The 19,996-nt window shown below is 42.1% G+C and overlaps 1 protein-coding gene across 8 annotated transcripts in view; it reads right to left on the reverse strand.

The window, feature by feature from the left end:
- The window catches only part of ERC1 (ELKS/RAB6-interacting/CAST family member 1), a 281,610-nt gene that overhangs the window by 19,681 nt on the left and 241,933 nt on the right, over positions 1-19,996 (reverse strand). For 6 of the 8 annotated variants that reach the window (XM_058853112.1, XM_058853111.1, XM_058853110.1 and 3 more), the window contains one exon: positions 14,288-14,389. In XM_058853112.1, coding sequence (XP_058709095.1) covers positions 14,288-14,389 — 102 coding nt within the window. Of the gene's footprint in view, positions 1-12,631; positions 12,699-14,287; positions 14,390-19,996 lie in introns of all 8 variants that reach the window. The other 2 variants (XM_058853115.1, XM_058853113.1) reach the window with 1 other exon arrangement.

Consider the following 19,996-nt stretch of genomic DNA (forward strand, 5'->3'; position numbering starts at 1 on the left):
CTAGTTTTGTTTCCAACGCTGTTTTATGTGGATTAGTTTGTGCAGGCTGTGAGGATCTGGGAGGCATGGCTGAGCAGCTAGCTAATGTCAGGCTCTGCGTCCTGCCAACCTCTGCAGCCCCCACCAGCACATCTGCCATGGGACAGGAGACAGGAGAGAAACCTGAAAGGGAAGGAGAGAGCTCACGTGCTTTAGTGAAAGCCATGGAGCCTGGGGCAGCCTCTGGTTGCAGATATAAACACACATAAATAATGCTTTGTTTTATCAGGATGGGATGAGTGGACGAGGAGCTGGATGGAGAACTGGCTGAGGGCCGATCCCAGAGGGTTGTAATTAGTGGCACAGGGTCTAGTTGGAGGCCTGTCATTAATGATATTCTCCAAGGCTCAGTATTGTTCAAATTATTCACCAATGACTCGGCTGAAGGGGCAGATGCCTCCTCAGCAAGTTCACTGCTGACACAAAGCTGGCAGGAGTGGCTGATAGCCCAGAGAGCCGTGTGGGCCCTCAGAGAGACCTCAACAGGTTGGAGAGATGGGCAGGGAAGAAGTGTCTGAAATTCAGCAAAGACAAGGCCCTGTACCTGGGGAGGGATAAGCCCATGGACCATCACAGGCTGGGAAGCAGCTCTGCAGAGGAGCTGGGGCTCCTGCTGGACAACAAGCTGGCCATGAGCCAGCAGCGTGTCTTTGTGGGCAGCAGTGTCCTGGGGTGGATTAGGAAGAGCTCCAAGGGAAGCCTGGAAGATCCTGCCCCTCTGCTCTGCCCTGGTGAGGCCATACTGGAGTGCCATGTCCAGTTCTGGGCTCCTCAGCACAAGGAGCTCCTGGAGAGGGGCCAGGGAAGAGCAGCAAAAATGCTGAGGGGACTGGAGCATCCCTCTTATCTTATCAGGACAGGCTGAGGGAGCTGGGCCTGGGCAGCCTGGAGAAGACTGAGAGGACCCCATCAGTGGCTGAGGATCTGCAGGGAGGCTGCCAGAGGATGGAGCCAGGGTTTTGGCGGTGCCAGGCAATAGGACAAGAGGCCATGAGCAGACACCGATGCTCAGAAGTTCCACCTGAACATGAGGAAGAACTTCTTTCCTGTGCAGTGACCGTGCACTGGAACAGAATGTGCAGAGAGGGTGTGAAATCTCCCTTTGGGGAGATGTTCCAGAACCATCTGGAGGCAATGCTGTGTCCCATGTGCTCTGGGGTGGCCCTGCTTGAGCAGATGTCCCACTGTGGTCCCCTCCAGCCTGACCCAGTCTGTGATTCTGTGACTGCAAACTGCAGCAGGGCAGAACACTCTGCTGTCCTGTACACAGGGCAAGAGCATTTTAACAGAATCAACAGTTACATTTTACTTCCATCACCAAGTAAAACTGCCTTTAGCCAATTACATCCATCAGCTTTGGTTATTTACTGAATGCAGTGACTAATGTAACTAATTCAGTAACCATGCACCCCAATTTCAGATAATATCTGTTACCAAGATTCTGATCTGAAAATGGATTGCCTGTGCAAGTGAAAACCAGTGATGCTTCTAACTTAATGGATGGCTTTCCTATCTTTCTTACTATTTGATTTGCCCACAGAGGGTAAAATGATGGATTATCACACCTTAAGAAAATACTGTTCTGTAAAAATGTAACAGTCAATGTCTAGATAATAGATAATAACTAGCCCAATCAATGTAGTATCTGCCTTGTATTCATTTCAGATACCACAATCTCTTTAGTATCTGTCAGATGTGCAGATTCCAGTCTGAAAAGGACCTGTCTGGGTAACTTTCCTGGCTACTCTCTGTGAACAGAAACCCTCCTTGATGAAGAGAAAGCAGAGCTATCTAGCAAGTAAGAATGGAATATTTTCATCCAACAGTTGAATTTGACTGCTCAGGGATAAATCCCCTTTCCAAGCACATTCCTCCTGCACCCTTCCCCCTTTTACCTCGAGCTGGAAAGAGGCCAAATGAGGCGTGTGAAAGTTCTTAACTAGCAGCCCTCCCAACGCTGTTCACAGATCAATCACTGCCCTCACTTGGGATCCATTAAACGCTGCCAGTGGAGTAGGAAGTGCCCTGGTATCTGAATTCCTGCCATATCTAACTGGAGCTGGCCCTGAGCAAGAGGCACTGAGCTTCCCACACAGCACAGCTGCCCTGCCTTATCTCAAGAGGGTGGAAGAGCATTGGCTAAGTGGAAAAGCAGGGTTCATAACCCACATGGTGTTCTCAGGATCAGCTCAGAGCTGCAGAGCTTTCTAGGAAAACAGTGGGTGAACAGACCAAACCCAGGAGTGTCTTCTAAAGCAGCCCTGGTTCATTAATTGCCCTGATAGGTTTAGGCCATCCTCATCAATGTGTGGAATGGAGTCTGCTTAATGTACCCTCAACCTCAGAATATTGCTAATGGCCAGCTAGGTTTGACAACATCTCACTAAAAAAGGCAATCACTACAGCTCTGAGGCAGAAACGTGGAATGTTGGAGTCAGAGGCACAGAGTGTGTGCCCTTATCTCTGATACCTGGCTCTGACATCCAGGAAAACACTGAATTTCATATCACACCCTGAAAACGACTGTTAAAGTTAAATAGAAAAGCTAGGAGTGTAAGTGTGTAAATTAGAAAGTTTTCTTAAGTCACTGGGTGAAAAAGTTAAAGTTTGGAGTTTAAATTAGTTTAGAGAACAGAAGATGGAGGATTTAGGATGTTGTCTCTTGTCCTTCTTTCCTCTTCATCTTCTTCTTCCAGAGGCTTTTGGGTAGCAGTAGGTGATTGGATAGGTAAAAAAATGCTGCAGTGCAGCACACAGGTGTTGGATCATTGGGTCACTTAGAAAAACAATTTACTTGGCATTTGTTAATTGGGTAAATGGACATATGAAAGACCTTGAAGATCTCTGATGGTCATTTTGTACCTTTCTATCTTAGTGCACGTAGCTCCTTGTACTCTGTATATATTTAATATAGATAAAAGAAGAATAAACAACCAAGTCAGAACAAGAGAAAACTGCCTCTCCATCATCAATCTCAGTCCAAGGGGAAAAGAACCCAACCATGAATGTCCTGTCAAGACAGTGGAAAGCCTGAGAAATCTCTCATGCAAACCCAACCAACCTCAACTGACTAATAAAGATATTTGAGAACATATTCCAAATTTGACTTGAAAACAACACGTTCAGGTTTTTGGAGATTTCGTACATTGTTTTAAAATCTCTATGACAAATGTGAATCTAGCTGTAGTTTTACACGTCATTGGGGCAAAAAAGCTTTAGAATGAAATGAGATTGCTTCTTCACTGCTAGTCCTACTGCTGCTGGACAATGGTCAACTGAAATGTGGGTAACTGAATTTCAAGTTTTATATGCTAAATCTCTGCATTTCAATACCTATCTATGCAAGTACAGTGTGTACTGGAAGTATGCAAAAATACATAGGTGGTTATTTGGAAAAGAAAACCAGCAAATGTCCACAGACATCTGCAGAAGAAAGAGTGAGTTTAATCAGTGTGAAATTCTCCACAAGCACCAGCTTTAAGTGATTCCTTCTCCAGGCAGAAGGGTCAATGACCTGGTCACCTTTCTCCCTGCTAACAATCCCTTTTTCTCTGAAGGAACCAACCACTTTTCTTTTTCAGAACCAAGCAATTAACTTTATTAATTTCAGAAAATATCTTCTAAATTTCTACTTAAAAGAACCTGCAGCTGCCATTTTGAAATAAAGTCTTAGAGACACCCCTAAAAGCCTGCCTGTCTGCAACTGCATCACTTGACCTTGTAAAAGTTATCTCCTTACACAGCTTTGCCTTACTTGTCAGAATAATTCATCAGTGTGGAGGTTGATCATGGATCAACAGCAGTTATCTTTGAAAAAGAAGGGAGAAAATAGCATTTTTTGACACAGCAAGGGCTATAAAGTGCCATATTTACCTTTGACATATTTACATTTGCTGCCATACCCCCCTGTTAACCCAACTGCTTTGTGTGCACAGACTCTGTGTACATACCCATCACAGAACCCTACAACACAGGGTGATGCTGCTAAGTGGTCTTCATTTTGCAATCAATTAATTCAAAGATTAATTCAAAAGAAAATACCTGAGAAAAAAAAAAAATCCCTGGAAGTGCAGCTAGATCAAGAAGAAAATAAAATAGAACTGACAAGAAATCTCAGTTGTCAAAGTAAACAATGACAGTGTTTTTGTTATTCAAGGTGCCACAAAGAAGTGTAGGTGGAATAAATCTGAAAGTTTCCAAGGAATTAAGTAATTTGAGAAATGATCTAGCTTGCCAACCTGATCTACACACTGTGAGTGCTCATGGTAAATCCTGCACAGCACAAATAAAGAAGGAATTCTGAAAAAAAATCCAAGCAGAAACCCAAAGCACCACCAAACACCTCCTCAAAACTTCAGACTGGACATAACAAATATATTTGGGAACACAGTGCAGGTAGTCCTTTATCTCCTATCAACCACATCCACAGGAGAGTGGAAAATTAATTTCAAACTTTGTTACATACAATTGCAGCTATGCTACCCACCAAAATCTACTTCCCAAACTACCAGAGCACAGGAGAGGATGGGGCCAAAGATTGTGTAAGCACATATGTTTGTTAAAAAGGAATTATTTCAAAAGGACCTGACAAATCTCTGTATACCTCCCTGGATCTGGGTTTTATTATAGATATTGCCAGACAAGGATATTTTGCCTCTACAGCTAAATATCTTATAATGAGAGATATGAAAATAAACTAAGATAGTGAGTGACACAGTCTGGAAGTATTTGCATGGCAAATTGAATTATGCCTTCTTGCTCAGACCATTTGTGTTTGTTTGGCAACAAACAGAAGGGTTCAACAATAATATTATAACCACTGAATGCAAAGGAGTTTTATGAGGCATGAATTTGGCTCAGAATGTGCAAAGCTTTCCCAAATTCAGAGCAATTTATCACTGATGTCTTCCCTTCATTATTTTAAATGGAAACAGAAGAAAGTTCTCCAAAAGACACGTCTTGACCTCAGTTCAGTTCAGCTCAGTTCACTGATACAGAGAAACTTGGTTTCTTCAGAAGACCCCCACACAAAAGCTCAAGGACAGGCTCAGTATTCTTTAGATTATTTTAAAGACAAAAATAAAATAAAATAAAGGATTTAACTCTAACCTTCAAAATTTTCCCCTCATAAACCAGAACAATATATGTGAGGAGCTAAAAGAGATTCTGGCTATTTTGACAGAGCTGTCTTACTCAGTTCCTTTCTGACAGAATCAATTAGGAAATCATTTTTATATAGCAAATTATTTTTGAAATTTTTATACACCATGAACAAATCCCATGGATTAATGATTTCCAGAGTTCACCCTCTTCACCTTGGGAAAAATCCAGACCAGAAAAAAATAACAGAAAAAAAACAAACTGGGGAAAGGAGTTTTGTCATTAGCTCCCTGAGTTTAAATAAAAACCTTTCCCCATCATGTAGGTGAGGCAGAGAATTGCAGAGGGTTGGTTGGGTTCCTAAAGCACTCAAAAAGAGCGAGTAGTGCTAAAATATTTTTATACATAACAAATGCAGAAGTGCTTTCCATGACACTGGCAACTTGCACTGTGCACACCTCACACCTCTTTATTATTAAAATCTTCATTTGAACACTTCACCCCTGTAAGTTGTGTTACTTTTGAATAATAAATTAAATTATAGAAAGCTGTGAAACTGGGTAGTCAGTGACAATTATCATCAAGGAAAAAAAGGAGTCCCACAGCAAGCAAAAATAATTTAACTGCAATGTTTGCAGCTTGGATTTAAACAGCATTCTCCTGATCAAACCTTCCTAGGTGTAACTAGGCAAGTGTTGATTTCGCAGAACCAGTCAGATTTTATGCTGATTCCTTCTCTACAAAAATACAGCAGCTAGAAGATAAGTAAGAACAACCTGCTTATATTTTTATTGCACTCAAGCTTTCTAGGTCTTGTGAATGAGCAAGTACCCACATTTCTTGGTGTGCTGTATTCTTCTTGTGATAAGGGGTAAAAGGAACTGTGCCCACATTTCTTGGTGTGCTGTATTCCTCCTGTGACAAGGGGTAAAAGGAACTGTGCCCACATTTCTTGGTGTGCTGTATTCCTCCTGTGACAAGGGGTAAAAGGAACTGTGCCCACATTTCTTGCTGTGCTGTATTCCTGCTGTGACAAGGGGTAAAAAGGAACTGTGCCCACATTTCTTGCTGTGCTATTCCTGCTGTGACAAGGGGTAAAAGGAAATGGTACCCACATTTCTTGCTGTGCTGTATTCCTGCTGTGACAAGGGGAAATAGGAAATGGTGCCCACATTTCTTGCTGTGCTATTCCTGCTGTGACAAGGGGTAAAAGGAAACTGTGCCTTTTTTTGTCTGACAGCAGGATGTGGCAGCACGGTGCTGGGGAGCGTGGCCGTGGTGATGCTGATGCACCAGGGCTGTGCTCTGCTGTCTCCCTGCTGCCAACACAAAGCAGGAGGTGTTTCCCAAGTACCAGAGAACACCATCAGCTTCTCCTGTTCACATGAACTGTAACCTCCCTGTCTGCAGGTGACAGCAAGCTCGGTGCTCTCCAACTCTGGGTCTTCATTCTGCCGTGGCAGCTCTCTACCTGCTGAAACCTCCAAAGCAAAGACTTGTGAAGGTTTATCTGCCTTTAGGAAGTCTTTTTTCCAAAGCAAAGACTTGTGAAGGCTTATCTGCCTTTAGGAAGTCTTTCTGGAGTTGCAAATGCGAAATCCCATGAATAAATACACCTATTTATACATATATGTAGTTGTTCTTACCTAAAAGTTACTGTGACAATCAGATGTAGCTGGAGAGCCCACAGTGAGTACTGTGAGATGGAACTGGAAATCCTGACCTGTCCACCAGTCATCAGCAACTTCACCAGCCAGGAAAATGCAGTGTCTAAACTGGCTCCATGTTTTTATTTTAGTTACCATTCTCTGGAGCTTGTTTTCATAGTTAATACACTGGAAAGCAGGTTTGGGCTCGATTCTTCTAACATTGTTCATCTCCCCTGTCCCTCAGTTTCTTTCTTTCTAAGTGACAGCTGCTCATCCTCTGAGTGTCCTGCCTAGGAGTGCCAGAGCTCAGAATGGCTGGGAGATATTACAGAATATCACACAAGCTGCAAGGAACAACTCTCCTGGAAGTGGCCAGAAACAAAAATGTTTGAGTGCAGAATCCCTACTTGCTACAAAGACCAAGCCACCAGTAGAAGATTATGTTCAGCTGCAAATCAAAAGGGAAAATAAGACACAGACCTGGCATAATCTCATCTGGCAGAAATGAATGATGGCCCTTTTGCAATTGTTTTGTTGAAAAGCACAAATCTCTACAAAAAGAAACCAGCCATCTGTTTTGAATGTTTTAGACTGTAAGTATCTACTTGTGTTTTTCTTTGATCTGTAAGAATAATAGGAAGACAGTGATACAGTCCAGTTACACCTCTGTTGTGAGTGTTTAATTCATCCCAGAGCTGCAGATTACAAAATTCCATCTGGAAATTTTAGTTTTATCATTGTGGGATCAGAAAGAAGATGAACAATGTACCAAGATCAGTTCTTTTGTGCTCATAGATATAACATTCTTGGACAGAGAATATATTCTTCTGACAGAAATTAGTTATTAAACAGCAAAATAATAGCTTTAGGGGAAAAAAAAGCTAGCAGTAGAATTGTTCTCCAAAAGGAAAGGACCAGGAGTGGAAGCTGACTTTGTCTCAAGGAAAACATTCTTCCCAAACCCTCCTAAGGATAAATTTGTTACATCATCTTATTTGAGTGCATCACATTAGGGTTCTTACTAAAAGGTTGCCCACCCAAAAAAGGGGAGTGAAGAGCCCTGATTGTCACCAACATCTGGTGACAAAAATGAATCCAGCCTCTCTCTCTCTGTCAGGACAAGTTTAAGCAATGTAAGATTATCTCATGTAGCTGCCTTCAAATTTTGCACAGGGTATGTCTCCAAGGCAAGCACAAGACACTTTCACAATGCTTTTACAGCCCTGGATGAAGAATTGTAATAATATCATTATTGTACTACACAATTAGTTTATAGATTTTTAGAGAGGGGAAGAAATGACTCTTCAGAAGACAAGAGATGACAGTAAAGAACAAGAGACAGTGGTTGAAAGAGCTTTGTCCAGCATGCTGGAATGGCAGCTCCTAAAAAATATGGGTTATTTTCCCTTTTTTTGGGAAGGAATAGGATCTTGGAAAAAAAATAGGAAGTAGTAATAGAGTCAAACACAAACCTAACATAATTTCAGGAACAATTTCAAAATGAGGTATTAGAATCATATCATATCACTTTAACAAGACAATTTCCAAGTATCTCACAGTAATAATACCTAGCACTTACTCAGCACTTCTCCCAGGCAGAACCTGCACTTTTACAAAAACTTCAGCTCCTTTTGCAATTAGAGAATTTGAGACAGGGAGAAAGAGAACAAGTGAGTGGTTGGAGACGGTGCCAGATATGAATTTATCTTCTGAATCGTGGTCTAGAAGTGTGTCCAGTAAATAACAATTTAATATGAGTCAGGAATGAAGGCCTGGTGGTTTTGACCATTTTGCATCATCTAACAATTAAAAAGAGCATATTGAAAATAAATCTAGTCAAAAGGCTTATGAGGTCACAGTGTAGTGAGTGACAATATTGAGAAGCTCAAAAGTGACAGCAGGACAAGCAGTTCCGTACAAAATGTGTCTTGTGGAGAGGAGATCACATTTATGTAGTGAATGAATGCTGTGTAATTTAAACATGAAACTCACCATGGAAAACCATTTACTTCACTAAAAGAAATCAGAAGTTTCTTCACTAAATTTTACTTCACTAAAATTTAATCAGAAATTAAAAGAAATAATGTAGAAAAAGAAAAATAATGTTCTCCTCCAGCTTCCCAAAGAATAGACACTTTTAGTGGTGTAGTGATCCCAATGAGAACTTCACGTGGTTTGACTGCTCTGGCAAAGATTACATTAAGCCTTGAGATTAGCCAAATATTTTCCTGTAATGATTTACCCCCTCTTTCCACCACAGACATCACCTCTGAAATCTGAATTTTGTGAGTGCCCTCAGTGCCCAGCTCACAGTGTTTACTGCTTCTGAGTTAAACCTGCTGAGCTCGAGTATCAAAGAAAAATGTCACAAAGAAAAACCATTTTTGTCTTACAATATTTTTACAGTCATAGGAATTGTCAATATTTTCATCATCTTGAAATATCCCCGTTGTTATGCACTCCAGTTCCACGCTAGCTCTTTGACCATTCCACTGTTGCTCTAATAAGCATAATAATATTTTTATTTTTTATTTTTACTGGATGAAGCAGATTTCTGAACCACACCCACTCTTTCTCCCATTTTAGGGAGCACAGCTGTGCTTCACAAGACAACTGGATGAATTGAGCAGCTTGGGAAATTTCTGTATGGAAATTTTCTCCTTCCCCCACGTGGCACAGATTTACAAGAGGATACACCCACACACACACCTGTCTTTTTACATGTATTAGATCTCTTAAGGTGTAAATTCTTATTATTCTAGATCAAAGGGAGTAATAACTAATTAAGCCATTGGCCAGAGCACTTTGGCATGTGAGAGAGACCCAAGAGCATCCTCATGTGAAAGCACACTGGAACTGACTGGGATGTGGAGGGGGATAGAGCTCCATCTGGGGAATAAAAGGAGTCATAAGAAATCCAGACAGCAAGGAAACGAGCCCAGTGAAAAATGCAAGGAAGGACTATTTCAGGGTGAAAGATGGTATTTACACTGAACTATAAACTGAAATGTAAACTACCATCCTCAGAAATGACAGGCAGGGTGCAGATGTTTATGAACAGTGCTCCATTTCAGGGGACCTCTACCTGATAATGCTGTCATGTACAGACTTGGCATAAGTAAATATTAAATTCAAGTCAATTCCAGAATGCTGGAGGGGAAAAACCTTAAGACCTAAACCATAAAAATAAAATAATGTAGTTAATTATTGTACATAGTTTTTTGGTCTCCATTTAATCTTCAGTATTGACTGGAGCCGATTCCATCCACAGACCTGAAGGAACCTTAAAAAACAAACTTATTGCCAAGTCCCCTGCTATTAGTTACATTTTATCATTGTAATACATAAATTTAATTTAACACATGGAGGTTAGGGACTCTGTAACTTACATCATCTTAGCTTTTACAAAGAGAATAAGGGCTTTTTTTTTTAAATGAACATGGAATATCACAGTAAAAACATGTGCTCTGTTGGGAATAACTGGTTTGGGAAGCATCCATCACCTTTACACCCTCCCTGCTGATGTATGCATGACAGTCTCGAGGCTGACAAGTTTCTGGGGTGTGTGTGGAAGGCAAGGCTGCTGGCTGACTCTTTATTTTGACTGGGATGCTCTGTAACAGCTTTCCTGAGGAAAGTGCCTCCAACTGGAGAGAGAAGCTGTATTTAATGTCAGCCACCCATTAATTCAGAAAACTATGAAGAACCATACTCAGAGCACAGCTGCATTCTTAAATGCATCAGCACATGGGAAAGACACAGATCTTTCCCTCAGTGTTTCCTACACAAACTCCATGTTTGCTCCAGAAGGAAAATCAGAATTATTCCTACCTTCATAGTGAGTGTCCTCATCCTTTTCATCATTTACTTACCTGATCTCTCCTGTTTAATTTCTGTGCTTCAGCTGATCTTTTTTACAAGCATTATCTCTAAAGCATTTAACAACATCCCCGAGAGCACAACCATTGCAAGAGCGGTGATTCAAAAAAAGAATGTGAAATCAACAGCGAGTGGAAATTAATGAAGCACTTTATCAATTTGTCCACTAAAGAGATTTTCTCAGTTCAAACCCCAAGGCATGAAATTCAAGTTTGACACTGTCACAGTTGGATTAAATTTTTCAGATGGTTTGCTTGAAAAGAGGGATTTGATCTATACAGTCAGACAGACTCTAAGTCTGTGGTTAATTGAGCGAGTGCAAGAGATGAGAGTTCCTTATTCTCTCATGAATGTTTTACAAATCTAATACAAAGCAACAATTTTCAGAAATTCAAGAGTCCAAGACTGCCACAGAATTTTTCAGTTTTCTTTCAAATAGCTGATACGAAAAAAATCAAATTCTTAGAAAAAAGTGCACAGAAACTCGTGTGGAATATTTGTTTCTTAAAAGGATAAGTGAAGGAGGAAAAAGTTTCATGTAGATTTTTAAAATACTGACATCAGTCCTTTAAAACACCTCAAGTACTTCAGAGAAATGTATTCTGCTTTAAAACTGCTACTCCAAGGCATAAATGAATCCCATGTACTGTAGTGTCATAGTCAGTATTTGACTCCTGGCCAGTAAGAGGTTTTTTGCTAAAGAACAGGCGTGAGGAGAAAGGCTCTGTCCTCTCTAGTGTCCTCCTTTTTGGAAATGGGAGTCGTTGTGGGGACAATTTGACAGCAGAAAAGAAAAAATTGTGGACACAGAGAAACAAAATGCACTTTAAATGAAAAACAGCTCCTAATTTCTCCCCCATTGTTTTGAAAGAATGAGGGAGATGGAAGGGAGAGGAAGGTTAAGGGGATATTCCCCTTTGCCTTCACATTTACAAATAATTTGTACTCCTGGTCCATCTAGAGAATCCTGTATTGTGAGTTGAGAAATATCTGTGACTAGGTAGGACAGTGTGCATGGCAGCAATCTCAGCAGCAGATCTCAACTTGCTTAAAACCTTCAGGAGGAACATTGTCTTCAGGAGGAACATTGTCTTCAGGAGGAACACTATCTTCAGGAGGAACATTGTCTTCAGGAGGAACATTGTCTTCAGGAGGAACACTATCTTCAGGAGGAACATTGTCTTCAGGAGGAAATTACCTTCAGGAGGAACATTGTCTTCAGGAGGAACATTTCCTTCAGGAGGAACATTACCTTGAGGAGGAACACTGTCTTCAGGAGGAACACTGTCTTCAGAAGGAACACTATCTTCAGGAGGAACATTACCTTCAGGAGGAACATTGTCTTCAGGAGGAACACTATCTTCAGGAGGAACATTGTCTTCAGGAGGAACACTGTCTTCAGGAGGAACACTGTCTTCAGAAGGAACACTATCTTCAGGAGGAACACTGTCTTCAGGAGGAACACTGTCTTCAGGAGGAACATTGTCTTCAGGAGGAACATTGTCTTCAGGAGGAACATTGTCTTCAGGAGGAACATTGTCTTCAGGAGGAACATTGTCTTCAGGAGGAACATTATCTACCTCAAATCCAATTCTTTACCAGCCAGAATGGAAAAAGCACACACAGGTTTGGCTGTGGTGCAAACTGCTTTGAACAAGAATCCGACTGAAAACGTTTCCTCCACGAGGTCAATGCTAAATGATATGAAAGACATTTGCTGTTCTCTCGTGCTGGCACAGAAACTCGATTCCATGCCCTGGAAAGTTCTCCCCACAGCAGGGTGAAACAATGATGGGATGATTAGAAGAAGAGAATCACAAAGTGCACACAAGCAGGTGAGAAACCCCTTCATGCACAGCCAGGGAGCAAGGGGAGGGAGCACAGCCAGGTCTCACAAGGCACACGAGGGAGGTGTGGGAGTGACTCTGGGAACTCTGCTGTTGGCAGGAGAGGTTGGTTCTCACCGTTCTGAACAAAATGGCTGAGCTAAGAGCATCTGACTGGTTATGCCCAAATACCCTCCTCCTCATCCTACAGGTGCACAGGTGGCAGTGGGAGGAGAGCCCCAGAGCAGCATGGGAATGAAAGAAAGACTTGGTTAGTATTTAAAGCACATTGGCAAGTACAAACAGCAGTACAAAGCAATTCCTTATGCAGTATTCCGAGCTACCTCAGTTTCCTTCTCTCCCCTGCAGGCTTTGGCAGCTTCCAAAAATACCCCTTTGCAGAGGGGAAATGCAGGCAGAGCCTCTTCCCAACCCCTCTCTTCCCTACTGCCCTTCCCTGCAGGGTCTTTGCAAGAATTTCTGATTTTAGAATATCTAAATTTTATTTTGTTTTTACATATTACCTTTTCATTTCATCTAGGCTGCATTCATCTGCGAGCATGTACCAGTTACGAGCTGGAAATGGCTTCAGCCCTTTAGATTGCAATATAGAAACAACAGGTATTCTAACATTCGTGGCAAATTAAGAAAAATTAATTAAAAAAATTCCTAAGAAATTAGGAAATCCTTTTAATCCTCAGTATTAACGATTTCACCCCTCTTGAAAAAGGAGGGTGAAACAGCAACACCTTCCAAGCACACTGCAGAAAATTCAAGCCAGTCAACATAAAGTGGAGGAAGGTACTAATTAACATGCAAAGGGAAGCTCCCTTGATAAAGGGAATTTTTCTGTTAGTTTCTTTGGATGCAGACATGAATGGAGACCTTTCAAGATCTCTTTTTGCAGGGGGAATAAGCAATTGGCTTTTGCCATTTTCCTCTTGTACTTTACTCATTATTTCTGTGTATCATTAGGCTGGCATTTAAAGGTCTAGAGTGAGATGCTTCCCTTCAGATCTCACCAAATTCTACATGAGTCAGAGGGCAAAGAGAAGCATTCCTTCACTCCATTGAGGCAGTGATTAATGATGGCTAATATTTTAATTAAACTGCAGTGGATGAGATTGCAGCATGGGATGTGCAATTATGTTGGTATTTTCTGAGCTGCCCAAGGGATGGTTAATCTCTCTAATAGTTAGCAAGCACACGGCTGTGCTTTGTAAATGCCACAGGAGGTTCCTCACTGCTTTGGAGATGGTAAATTGATTTCCCTTCAGCTCATGGCCCATTGAGTTTGGGAGGGAGCAGTCTGTGCTCATTTGGCACGGGGATTTCCTCGTGGGGAATGGAGGGAGCTGCTGGTGTGCAATCCACAGATCAGAAAGCTGATCCCACAGCAACATTTCCTGCTGCTGGAGACAAGAAACTCTCCTGGGCACTCCACACACTCAAGCAGTGAACCTGAGCTACTAAAACCTGAATATGTCATACAGGACTCGAGTCTCGCATTTCAGGAAAGTTTTTGTTCCTTTTTTACATCCCTCCTCCTCTCCACCCACCTAACAACAATTGGTACCAGGAACTGTTCATTCACATTTCAGGAGCTTTACACAAAGCCAACACAACAGCAACATCCAGTTCTGGTTTCTAACTGAGTTCTGAAATGCTACTTTTGTTCTGAGGTACTGCAAGCATGTCAGGGAAAACTGCTTATGACACAAAAGCATCAGCCCCCACAGTAAAAATTACTTTAAAAACAAACAAACAAACAAACAAAAAAAATAGAGACATTACCTGGTCAGGGGAGGGCTTGTGGTTGGTTTGGTTGGAATGGGATGAGGATTTGAGGTGGTCATCCTCATAGTTGTCAGCCATCAGCTTCATACGGTTCTGAGTCTATTTAATAAAAGCAAGAAGAAAGAATCTCAGTCTACCCTCTCATGTTATCATGGGGACTGAAGGGAGCAGGGTTCTCATACAACTGCATATCCAGAATCCATACAAGACACATGCCTGGACATCAGCTGGAATTACCACAGAGAATTGGTAAAAGCAATGCAGATGTATTCCAACCTGTTCCATTGAAGGCGGAATTAATTTTGCAATTATGTGGATCATTTGACTTGTACCTACTAAAACTTGTGCTGTACAAGAAATTAATTTCATCTTATAGAGGAATAGATCCTTCTTCACTACAAGATTCTTGGGATTACAGTTCAGACACCAACTTGGGGGAGAATTCAACGAAAATGTGAGTTAGGTGTCCCTAAATCAATTAAGAAGCTCCCAATGAAGCCCTCAGAAAGCAGTGAGTTTAAAAAATCAAAAAGTAAACAAATTAAAAACAGGTTACTACTTCAGAAGTCCATCTAGTTTCAATATGCAAATCAGTTTTCAATTGATATATCAAAGAACAGAAAAATTCTGAGACTGGTCAGAAAAATATGAATTATACAAAAGCTAACCTGTGAGGAAATGAAAAAGTTAATAAAATAGATATTGGGGAAGAAAAACTGTCATAATGAAGGCTTATAAAATTAAAACCAGGACACAGTCAAGTAAAGAATTAGCAAAGTATGGAACAAGTTTCTTTGTTTTTCTTCAACTTCTTAGGAAATTTCAAGTTCCAGAGGAGATAGGAGCTTTAAAAACACAAGATAGAAAATAAATTGTGTAAGAATAAATGGAATACCTGATTTTAACAATACCATTCTAAATAAGCAATTGCAAAGAACATTAAATACATGACCTGGCTGTGTCTGCAAAGGAGAGTGAGACACACTTTGTGCTACCCTGACCTATATTAGAAATGATACAGAGCAAATTATCTACAGCTAGACAAATGAAATCATCAGAGAAGCACTAAAATTAAATGTCTTAAATGAAAGCTCAAAGCTGATAGAAATGCCAGCTCTTGATTCAATCCCTTCATAACTCTACGGTTTCTCACTGAAAACTCTAAGTTTAATGAGCATCTCGAGGCTAGAGAATGTAGATTCTACTTGTGTCTATTCAGATCATGAGACAGAAGGTCCAGGCTTTGAATCTGGATTTGATTTTATTTTGGAATAATGTAACAAAAGCTAATCGTAAATTGAGCTTAAGCAATAAGCAATTTAATCATGCAAAATTTTTATATTGTTTGCTCTGCTTTGTCAAGCAAGTTCTGAATTCCAAGTCTGACTCATCATTCATAAATCACTACTTGAAACATGCTACATTAATCCTTAAACAACCAGTTTATTGTAAAGGCACTTTCTTAGTGTTTATTATTTATTATATTTAAGGTTGCCTCGTCAACAGTTTCTTCTTTGCAATGAGAACAATTGATTTGAAACCATTTCACATTTCCTTGGAAATTTATTGTTTTGATAATAAATAATAAATTCTTACATGACTTTCAGTGTGTGTGTGTGGAGAAAATCTATTGAAACCCAGATGTTTAGCAGAATGCTAGTACAGCACATTAACCTTCCTGAGAGAAAACACAGCTCTCCTCAGCTAGAGACAGCATGTTTTATATTATGTGAGAAAAAAAGCCCCAAACAAACTGTGTTAGCTGGTACAGGTAGAGAAGAATATAAACATTGCAGAGAATCACAGACTGGGTCAGGCTGGAGGGGACCACAGAGGATCATCTGCTCAAGCAGGGCCACCCCAGAGCACATGGGACACAGCATTGCCTCCAGATGGTTCTGGAATATCTCCCCAAAGGGAGATTTCACACCCTCTCTGCACATTCTGTTCCAGTGCACGGTCACTGCACAGGAAAGAAGTTCTTCCTCATGTTCAGGTGGAGCTTCTGAGCATCAGTGTCTGCCCATGGCCTCTTGTCCTACTGCCTGGCACCACCAAAACCCTGGCTCCATCCTCTGGCAGCCTCCCTGCAGATCCTCAGCCACTGATGGGATCCTCTCAGTCTTCTCCAGGCTGCCCAGGCCCAGCTCCCTCAGCCTGTCCTGATAAGATAAGAGGGATGCTCCAGTCCTTTCATTATCTGTGTCCCTCTGCACTGGGCTCACTGCAGGAGCTCTGTGTCCCTCTTGTCTTGAGGAGCCCAGAACTGGACATGGCACTCCAGGAGTGGCCTCACCAGGGCTGAGTAGAGGAGCAGGATCACCCCCATGCTGCTGACAGTGCTCTTCCTAATGTATCCCAGGACACCCTTCCTGGCTTCCAGGACACCCTTTTTGGATTCCAGGGCACCATTCCTGGCTTCCAGGACACCATTCCTGGCTTCCAGGACACCCTTTTTGGATTCCAGGGCACCATTCCTGGCTTCCAGGACACCATTCCTGTTTCCAGGACACCATTCCTGACTTCCAGGACACCCTTCCTGTTTCCAGGACACCCTTCCTGGCTTCCAGGACACCCTTCCTGGCTTCCAGGACACCATTCCTGTTTCCAGGACACCCTTCCTGGCTTCCAGGACACCATTCCTGTTTCCAGGACACCATTCCTGACTTCCAGGACACCATTCCTGTTTCCAGGACACCATTCCTGGCTTCCAGGACACCATTCCTGGCTTCCAGGACACCATTCCTGGCTTTCAGGACACCATTCCTGACTTCCAGGACACCATTCCTGTTTCCAGGACACCCTTCCTGGCTTCCAGGACACCCTTCCTGGCTTCCAGGACACCATTCCTGTTTCCAGGACACCATTCCTGACTTCCAGGACACCCTTCCTGGCTTTCAGGACACCATTCCTGGTTTCCAGGACACCCTTCCTGGCTTCCAGGACACCATTCCTGGTTTCCAGGACACCATTCCTGGTTTCTAGGACACCATTCCTGGCTTCCAGGATACCATTCCTGGTTTCCAGGACACGCTGCCGGCTCATGGACAGCTTGCTGTCCACCAGGACCCCCAGGGCCTTCTCCTCAGAGCTGCTTCCCAGTGGGTTGGTCCCACCTTATCTCTGTCGAGCCTGGCTATGCCCTGTCCCAGTTCAAATCTGATTTAAAGTGAGCCCTGCTGAGTCCTGAGCCAAGACCCCTTTTCCCTTCAGGTCCAGGTGGAGCCCATTTGCTGCCAGGAGCTCAGTGTTGTATAAACTGACCCAGGATCAAAAACCACAAAATGCTGCTGTTTACACCGGTCTTGAAGCCAGGTGTTCATCTGCACGACCTTCCTGCCTCTTGCTCCATCACTCCCTGCAAATGGCAGCAAGAACAGAACACAACTCGTGCTCCAGATCCCTTGGCCACTTTTCCCAAGGCTCAGAGGCCCCTTCTCATTGTCCTCATCCTTTCTGACTTTGTTGCTGCCCGCTCAGAGAACCGTAGGAGGGTAAGAGCCGCTGGGCCGTGCCAGGCCGGGATGTTCCTTGGTGATGTGATCCCCAGGCTCAGGGCAGCCACACGCCTCCCTCTGGGCTGGGCATGGCCAGCAAAAAGCACAGAGCCCCTCAGAGAGAATTCTGGAGTCAAAAGGAAGAGGTTGTGTGCTTCTGTCACTCCACTCCAGGTGGAACAAGCTGCTATCAACACTGGGCAGCAGCTATCGAGAAGTGGCTGATGGAATTGGGCTGGTTCAGCCTGAAAAAGAGGAGGCTTCTTTAAAATTGCTCTGCAGAAGGAAATAGAGGGCATGAAGCCATTGGAGGGGACAGGACAGGAGATGACAGATGTAAAATGGAACACAGAAAATTCTGATTAGAGATCAGGGAAATTCTTTTCATAATGAGGTGCACCAAATGCCAGAACAGGCTGCCAAGAGACTGTGGCATCTCCATCCTTGAAGATACTGAAAATGCAGCTGGACAAGGCCTTGAGCAGGCTGCTTTAATTAGTGATGTTCTCTGCTGGACACAGAGGTCTACTCCAACCTAAAACATGCTGCAATTCTTATTATTTGGAATTTCCATCAGATCATTTGAGAGCTCAACTCTTCAGAAGAAGAGGGAGACACAATCCAAAATCCCTCCTACTTGCCAAGTCCGGTTTAGTTGCTTGGTTCCATTGCAGCCCTTTGAACATTCAAACCCAGAACATTCCCTGCAGTGTCCTGCTGATGAAACCTATGGGATCAGTTCACCTAGAAGGACATTTTCTATGTTCCCCCTTTAATTCAACCTGAGCTCCCACTGCAGCTGTTGTTCATTTCAGTGTGCATGTTTGTGACAAGTCTTGGCAAGAAAATGCCAAAATCAGTATTGTGATTCCATTAAAGGAACTAATTTATGCATATATTGTTGGAATTAGGCAAAAAATCAAAAGGTGGAAGAAAAGCAGCTTATTTCCTGATGGATATCACACTAAGAATTATTTTCCAGCATTTAAAGTCCAAGCAGTGTTGCAAATACAATATGTGATATTATAATATTTTTACAATTCTTCTTATATCAAACATATAAATAAAAAGCTTCTGCTTAGGGCTGGACTACTAATGATAAACTTTTACTTAGAAATTTAAAAAATAACTGTGAGTTTCTCTCCTATTGCTCCTCCACAGGAAAAAAAAAAAAAAGTCCAAAAGGATGGAAATTTCTAGAGCAAATGGCTGTTGTAACGATTTAAAAACAAACCATTTACTTTTCTGTGGGGAACCACTCCAACATCCTGCAGTCCTGAGCTGGTTTGTCATGGTGCTATTATACAATCCTCTCCCACCTCATGAGGTTATGGCTCAGATCCTAGGGCAAGCATTTCTACATCGCTGTAAAAAGTATCAACAACAAAGTGGTTTAACCACGGGGTCCTGTGAGAAAATAAATGAGCAGTGCAGACAAATCAGTTGTGTCAGGAGTGCTTTTGTCTAAAACCTCCAGAGCTGGAAGCACAACTAGCAATGATAGGAACAGGATGTCAGATTCAAATTTTGCTTATAAAAAATACCATGTGCCCCTGACAGGTACCTTCTTCATGAATGTGCAGAAAAAATGCTGGAATGAAGGAAAGTGGATAAAAATCCACAACCCAATAGGTTTTGTGATTTTTTTTTTTCCAGAAGGTACCTTCATTTCACTTTTTTTTTGGACAGATTTCATAAAATTACTTCTGGCCCACCAACTGTACCTTCCCCAAAGCCCCCACAGCTTGTCAAAGCCCTTAACAATGCTCTTCTTTTCTTCCAAAAATCACCATGAAAAAGAGCAGTCCCAAACCCTTCAGACTGGTGTAAATTCTCAAAATTACTCCAGAGCCACCACACACTCTCCAGCCCCTAACTGGAATTACTGTGGAGGCCTTGGCTCTGCACACCAGAGTCTATGAACTGCAGATCTAAAGCATAACATCTGCAAGGGGTCTAAAAAACTCTCCAATCTAAACTGCATCTAAAAAAAACTTCAACTTCCCCATGTCATATATTAGACTTTAACCTAGAAATAGCAGATCTTGCCCACCCCTGCCTTTTTGCACCCCAGAATTTCTGCAATTATCCTTTTGCCTATTTGATACATTTATTATTAATGCCTTTTTTACTTCCTGTCATTATTTAAATATTTCTTCTTCCTTATGCCTTGCTACAGCAGGCAATTGTATTAAAAGAAAAAAGCACC

The sequence above is a fragment of the Poecile atricapillus genome, chromosome 18 (genome assembly GCF_030490865.1).
Source record: "Poecile atricapillus isolate bPoeAtr1 chromosome 18, bPoeAtr1.hap1, whole genome shotgun sequence".
In the NCBI taxonomy this organism is placed as follows: domain Eukaryota; kingdom Metazoa; phylum Chordata; class Aves; order Passeriformes; family Paridae; genus Poecile; species Poecile atricapillus.